Raw genomic sequence first — 7,632 nt, 5'->3', positions numbered from 1 at the left:
GCCCTTCCTGAGCAGCTGATTGGTCCATACGGCCACCCTGCCCTATTCAGATGGCCCCACTCGGGGGCCACTCCCCACCAGCCCTCATTGCCCCAAGGCCAGGTACCAGACAATCAGGGACAGCCCCTGTGCCCTGGAGCAGAGAAACGACTCATGTTAGCTGGCCACAGGCAGCCGGGTCACCCGCTACCCTTTCCGCTCCCTCCCCTGAGCTCCGCAGGCGATTGTCCTGTCCTGGGGCGCAAGCCACCCCGTGTGGCGCTGCCCAGCAACCGCCCTCTCCTGGGGAGAAGCAGATCACTAAGAGTCTGCCTCTCCTCGCTCCCAGCGCCACTGCGATGTTGCGCCTTCGAAAGAAACTTTAAATCCTACAAACCGCCAGGGTCAGGAAAGGCGCCTGCGCGAGGTGGGACCTCTGGTGGCTGCCCCCAAGCTGGGAACTTCCTGTCCCAAACCTACCCAGGCACAGAGAGGGACAGCGTGGAGCCAGGCCCTGGCGGCAGTGCTGGTGTGGTTCCCCGGAGGACAGGAATGGCTTCCCCGGTGAGCTCAAGCCAGAGCCACAGCCTGCCTTGAGCTGCTGTCCCCTCTGCCCACGTCCAGCCTCACGGACTCAGCGTCAGTGCTGAGGGCCCTGGTGGCCCTGCCCAGTCCCCCTCGGGGGTGGCAGCTGAGCTTGGTCCCAGGCCTTCTGGTCTTACTTGTGCAGGACCGAGGAGCAGAGCCCTGCCCCCACCCACCCCTACAGCCTGAGCTCCGTGGGCGTCTGACCTGCAGGAAGCACCCCAGAACCTTCAGGCCGAGTCGCCAGCGCACACTCCTCTGCCAGGCCCTTCCAGGCCCCTCGCACTGTTGGCCTGTGGCACCCACCATGGAGAACTGGGTCAGAAGGCAGCAAAAGGCTGTGACTCAGGCTCCGGGACTCACCGGCTGTGTATTTTCCCGGCTCGTCAGTTTTCTCCAGGATGACCTTCATCTCCCAGCACTGGCCACTTATCCTGGAAGACAGAAGCCCCCTGGCAAAGCGGCCCTGGCCTGTGTCTCCCCTGGCCCTGGAGCAACAACGCTGCAATGCCTGAGCTGGAACACCCGCTGGAAGTGGGCAGGCAGCCAGTGCCTTCTTGGGGTGGGCTTTTGGCCTGGGAAGCCTTTTGCTGCCTTCTGACTCCGCTAAAAAGCCCACTCTCCTGTCCCACTGGTCAATTTGCATTAGAAATGTGAACACCTGGCCCCAAACACCAGGTGTGGCAGGTTTGTCCTGGGACGGTCCCTCAGGGCTTTCCCTGTAGCTCTGACTGTGGTCCCTGCCTGCCGGCTCTGATTCTGGCCAGACATTCCCTAGTTGGAGGAGGTGGTGGGTGGTACCCAGCACTGCCTCTGATAGCCCACAGGGGCCTCTGCCCCCTCAGGCCCCCTTCAGCCGAGGCACCTCACTGGCACAGTTTGCCCTCAAGCATTGCAGGCGGGGCTGAGAGGCGCCTCCCAGCAGGTCTGCCCACATCCCCAGCACCAGAACTCTCCTGAGTGGGGAAAGGGAAGGCCCTAGACCAGGTTGCAGGCTGCCCGGATGGCTTCCTGGGTGGGGAAAGGAAAGGCCCTAAACCAGGTTAGGCTGCCCAGCTGGCTTCCTGGGTGGGGAAAGGGAAGGCCCTAAACCAGATTGCAGGCTGCCTGGTGGCTGGCAGACACTCACGGCATGGTGGCCTTAGCTTCCAGGTTGCCCCTTCCAGGGTCGTGAGGGTCAGGGGTGTCACCGATTCCAAATTCATCTCAGGGAGCTCCCTGTCCACCGTCATGGCCTTCAGATACCACGTCCCTGACACCTGAAGAAGGCTCCTCTCAGACTCAGGCCAATCGCTCCACAGCCTCCCCCTTCCCTGGCCTGCAGCCCCCAGACTCTACTGCACCCCAAGGGCTGGAGACGGGGAGCATTCCCCAATCCAACCCACCCAGAAAACACCCAGCACCCTCGCCAGGCCCACCTGAATGTGGCTCCAGCCCCCTCAAGTTGGCCAGGACCACAGGAGCCCTCACCCCTAGGAGAGAAATGAAGTCAGCCAGACCCCCACCCTCCCATCCCTGCCCCTCTGTACCCTGGCCCCCCCAGACCAGACTCCCACTATCCCATCTCATCATCCTTCAGGGCAGGGCTTTAATGCTCAACCTGAAAATGAGGGTCTCCTTGGATGGGGGAGGGATGGGGTCTCCATCCAGCAGTGTCAACCTCGCCCTGCGGCCCCTCCAGCCCACCCTCCCCATCCAAGCCTCACACCCTCAATCTCCTCATCTGAGGCCAGGAGGTGGTGGGCCTGCAGGGCAGCAATGAGGCTGAGGCTGATGGCCAGGAGCAGGGACTTCATCTCTGGGGTCTGAGTCCACAGCTGCCTGACAGGTCACTTGCTGGGGCTGAGAGAGGCTGTGCCACTCCTCCCACAGCCACCCTTTATACCACTGGGCTCAGGGTCCCCTGGGGACCTGGCATGGGTGACTGACCAATCCCTTCCTGGATGCAAACCACGGCCAGTTCTGCAATGGAGCAGATAACGTGCCATTGTTGTTGGAGGCTGTTGAATAACAGCTTGTTAATCCCAGAGGATCATCCGGACAGGACCAGGTCCAGAGGAGCGGGTTTGCAGATTTCACCTGGGAGGAAACTGAAGGGAGTGAAGGGCGTGCAGGCCTCCTGGTGGGGACGTGTGCAGCAGTAACAGGCACCCTGCAGCCATCCCACACGCGCTGACGTGCACACTGCCAAAGGGATTGCAGATTGGAGTCTGAAGCCCATGGGCTTGGGTCTCAGCTGAAATTCCTGCATGTCTAGGCAGGTTACTTGGCCTCAGATTCGTCATGGAAAAAGTGGGACCCTCCTGTGTGAACATGGTACTGTGTGCATTTAAAGAGGGTGTCCACACTCCTGAGCACGGTGTGCAGTAAGGAACCGCTCTGCCCCCCACACAGAGCAGCAATAGGTCAGACAGACAGAAGACCAAGACAAGTGTATGTGTATGCATGTGTGCACATATATACATGCACACACACACACACACACACACACACACACACACACACACACACACTCTCACAGAAAACCAGGAGTGGAGGAGAAGCACAGGCTGGTGATGGGTCAGAGGCAGGGGCCTGTCAGCCCCAAGTCCCAAGGCAGGCAGAGAGGGCCTGGGTCCAGCTCCTGGGAGTGATGGGAGCGGCTTCCCTGACTCCAGAAAGGAGGCTGAGAAACCCTTCCTGACACATCCCAGGGCTGTAACTTTTTATAACTTAGTGGGACTCTGTGGGCATAGGAAGGCAAGAGGACATCGACACAGCCTGGAGAGCAGAAGCTGAGACAAGCCATCCTTGGAAAGGGTGACTTTATCTGTGACATCCTCCGCATCACTGCAGAGCAGAAGCCTGGGACCCAGGGCAGAGGCTACGAAACACTGTTAGACAGAGGACAATGACAAGATAGTAGAGAAAGGCAGAAATGCAGAGACACAATGTCCTCACCTTGAAATGAGCAAGGCCAGGTTCCAAATTACCACAGTTGGAACGGGAGACGCCAGTACTTCTCCATTAAAAAGAGAGGGCGAGGGTTTTAAAAGTTCACACCAGGCCGGGCGTGGTGGCTCACTCCTGTAATCCCAGCACTTTGGGAGGCCGAGGTGGGTGGATCATGAGGTCAGGAGATCGAGACCATCCTGGCTAACACGGTGAAACTCCGTCTCTACTAAAAATACAAAAAATTAGCCGGGCGAGGTGGCGGGCACCTGTAGTCCCAGCTAGTTGGGAGGCTGAGGCAGGAGAATGGCGTGAACCCAGGAGGCGGAGCTTGCAGTGAGCCAAGATAGCATCACTGCACTCCAGCCTGGGAGACACAGCGAGACTCTGTCTCAAAAAAATAAATAAATACATAAATAAATACATAAAATAAAAATAAAAGTTCACACCAATGTTGAAGGTTTGGAACCAAAATTGTGAAGTATACAAAGGCACTGCCCCAACAGCTAAACAATTATATTGTTATAGTTGTTCCAATGAAGAATTCTTAATTGTTAATTGTAATTAATACTTAATTCTTATTAAGTACACATAGAATAGTTTAAAAACTAGGCCACATACCAGGCAATAGGGGGAATTCCACAGAATCAACACAGCAGAGCCTGCCCTTTTCAGCTATAAGGCAATAAACTAGAATCAACAATGAACAGAGTGTTACATAAAGAGAAATATAAACTTCAAGTCTACAGCCTCAAATGCATCTATTATACGGTAAAAAAGTAAGGTTAGGCATTCAAATAAAAAACAATAACATATGACCTAAAGAAATTAGAAGACAGAAATAAGAAAGAGAAATCCGTGGACCAGAAAATAAAGAAGAACCGCACCTGCAAACGCAAAACTGGCTCTTAGAGGAAAATGCAGTGCAACGGGTAGACCTCTGGCAAGACTGGTGAAGAAAACAATGAAAAAACAGCAGTTCAACACCACTAGGAAAGGCGAGGTGACAGACACTGCAGATGGAGGCCAAAGAGAAGCTCACGTGACTCGGGGAAGTGGAGTGGGGGCACAGGGCCGGCGGGGCAGGGCATCCTTTGCCACTGTCATTAAGCCTGCGGTGTTGCCACGAGGCTACACAGACAGGTCAACAGAACAGGAGAGAGCCCAGAAACAGACCGGAAATGGAATCGGAAAATAAGGGGCACGGCAAAAACATCTGAGGGGAAAATATGGAATAAATGAAGCTTTTATCCGTACGAAAAGGACATATCCATTTAGCTTCCTACCTCACACGGCACACAGTTGATTCCGGGCAGATTAACAGGCTTAATGTGAAAAGCAAAACTTGAAAAACCTTTGGTAGAAACGAAGGGATAATCCCTTTGTGACCCAGAGGCAAGTTCAAAAGCGGCGGAAGAGTCATGTCTTTTACAGAGGCAGGAGGCAAGCCGGGCCGGGAGGGAAAGCCCTGCCGTGTGTCCGGCTGCACGGTTTCAGCATGCAGAGTGCACGAGGAACTCCTGCCAATGATGTAGACAAAGACAGACAACGGGAGGGAAGAGCGGGCAGAGGATGGGAAAAGGCCGTCGGGGGAGGAGGTGACCCGGATGCCGCAAGGATGGGAAGACAGACTGAGTAAGGAGAGGACAGTCTCAGGGCCCGAGGCTGAGCACATTCCTCACTCTGACAGTAACGTGGGGAGGATGAGGTGCATCAGGAAGCACCCGCGGGTGCAGGCTTTGGAGAGCAATAGCCCAGCTGTCGAAGCTGGAGACAGTGTGTTCTGAGACTCTGCAGTTCCGCTGCTTCCTGCAGACCCTAAGATGCCCCTGCGTGGTCCTTGCCATGCGCAAGTGGGGAGCTCCCCTGGACATGAGTTTGTGAGATCTGCCACAGCTGTCTCTTTCCATGGCACTGGGGGGCCCCGGGCTGGTTCAGGTACACCAGGGCCTATTGAAGCTGACAGTCACTCTAGCTTAGAAGCTCCTGCCTTCCGGGGTAGTCTTCATTTTCGGGAATATTCCCACCATTCCCTGTGCCAGTGCACCCCGTGTCATGACCCAAGGATGCTGCACTGCACATCACAGCGGGACATGAAGGGGAGTCAACGGGTCGGGAAGGAGAGGCAGGTTTTGTCCTTGGGGGAAGCTGGAAGCAAGTCATGGTCAGCTCTTCCGAGCCCCCAGTGTGCACGCCAGTGAGCTGGGATCAGTCCTCACCAATGTCCCTCAGCCCCCGATGTGAATGCCTGTGAGCTGGGATCACTTCTCACTAATGTCCCTCAGCCCTGGATGTGCACACCTATAAGCTGGGATCAGTGCTCACCGACATCTCTCAGGACAGAAGTCCTCCCTGCGTGAAAAGTTCTCGATCATGAACACGCACGAATGCTCCGGCCAGCTCTGCGCTCCTTTGGCGGCCACCTCACAAAGGAGAATTGATCAGAGCCACTGCTTATCGGGCAGAGGCCCATGGCAGCATCACCACACACACATCCATGACAGCTGCCACGTGTGTCATGCGGCCCCCAACCAATGATGGGAAACGAACCTGAATCTCACGTCAAAGGGAAGGCTGAGTTATCTTTGTATTCTACTCATGGAAAATTATTTTCATAGGAAGCAATAATCAAGGGGTAACTAACAGCCAAGAGATATAGAAAAAATAAGTTTGATAGAGGGATGCCAGGGAGTAACTAATCAAATCTTGTTTGTTTCTTCCATTTGATGATGTTTAGTGCACCTATCAGCTTTTTCATGTGTGAGCTTTGTAATTTTATCTCTTCCAATAAATATTTATTTTCATATCTAATTTGGATTCATAATTTCTATTACTATTTAAAGTAACCCCCAAAGTTTACATATATTTTAAGCCCCACAAAATCCATCTACTCCTGGCTATATCTGTGAGTTTAATTTCCTTTTAAAATAATCTGAAAATATACCAAGGAGATTTTCTAATGCCGAGCATAGGCGATAGATGTTTTTATTTTCGGCTTGTTTCTGAGCTGAAATAGTCAGGATTAGGACAGCACACCACGGAGAAAGTGCCCGGATGTGCTGGTACCTGCAAATCATGAGGAAGGGAGGTAGCGTGAATTGCACGTTCTTTTATTTGGATTCTTGCTACTCCCACATTACTGTCAATATTTTTTCCTGGAGTTTGAAAAGCAAATGCCCCAAGGCAAGCACACAGGGTGCAGGGGTTGTGGTGTCCCGAGGGTGGGGCTGTCGGCAGGGTCTGGACCCCCCACACCACGGCTCCTCCTCTGTCCCTGGGCTCCGTCCTCCTCGGTGGCCTGCAGGGCCTCTGTCCACTGCCGGGCCACTGACTAGGTTACGGAGAGACGGTGATGGTCAGGCTGCTCGGATCCCCTGGGCTAGAGGAACACGGGAGCCTTTCGGCCACCCCGTTGACCACCCATGAGACATAGGCAGAGCGGCCGCCTGGTCACGGAGAATGAGCAGCCCCTCGCCCCGTCTCCTGGAGGCTGGCGCTCAAACGAGTAAAACCATGGAATCCTGGGATTCTTCCTGCCCAGACACAACGCCCTCGTGGAGTCGCTTCCTGACACGCCGTTTAAAGGACGCACACATGTTATAAATCTTAGCAAGCTGGAAGAGGGGAGAAAATCACTTCCAATCCCACCTCCCCAGTGACTCACTCGTGAGTCCGTTTCCTTCCTTTTTTCTAACAGAGCGTCTTGCGTGGATGCGGTGGCATAGATGTGTCACCTGCAGCAGGACGAGCCGCAGACAAAGCTCCTCAGACACCGGATTAAAGAAGGAAGAGGCTTTTTATTCGGCCAGGAGCATTGGCAGACTCGCGTCTAAAGAGCCGAGCTCCCCGAAAAAGAAATCCTTGGCCTTTTTAAAGGCTTACAACTTTAAGGGGTCCACGTGAAAGGGTCCTGATAATTTGTGCAAGCGTGGGAAACGTGACTGGGGGCTACATGCATCAGCTAACAGAACAGAAAGTTTTACATACATGCTTTTTTCATACAGTGTCTGGAATTTACAGATGACACAAGTAGTTTAGGTCAGGGGTTGATGTTATTATTATTACTCTTTTTAACTCCTAGGGCCGGGTGTTGGTGCCAAGGTTGTCTGGCTATTTATCTTACTTTTGTTTCTTTCT

General features: G+C 54.0%; 1 protein-coding gene across 1 annotated transcript; it reads right to left on the bottom strand.

The window, feature by feature from the left end:
* Positions 1 to 384: 384 nt before the first annotated feature.
* Positions 385 to 2,360, bottom strand: LOC105504138 (putative lipocalin 1-like protein 1). Its single transcript, XM_011931425.1, is given in 5 exon segments — positions 385 to 455; positions 928 to 998; positions 1,694 to 1,724; positions 1,727 to 1,823; positions 2,271 to 2,360. Coding segments are annotated over 5 exon segments (360 nt in total).
* Positions 2,361 to 7,632: the final 5,272 nt, after the last annotated feature.

Source organism: Colobus angolensis, unplaced genomic scaffold (assembly GCF_000951035.1).
Source record: "Colobus angolensis palliatus isolate OR3802 unplaced genomic scaffold, Cang.pa_1.0 Scaffold9, whole genome shotgun sequence".
Classification (NCBI taxonomy): Eukaryota; Metazoa; Chordata; class Mammalia; order Primates; family Cercopithecidae; genus Colobus; species Colobus angolensis.
Note: the sequence above shows the minus strand (reverse complement) of the source record. Positions and strands in the feature narration are given on the sequence as shown.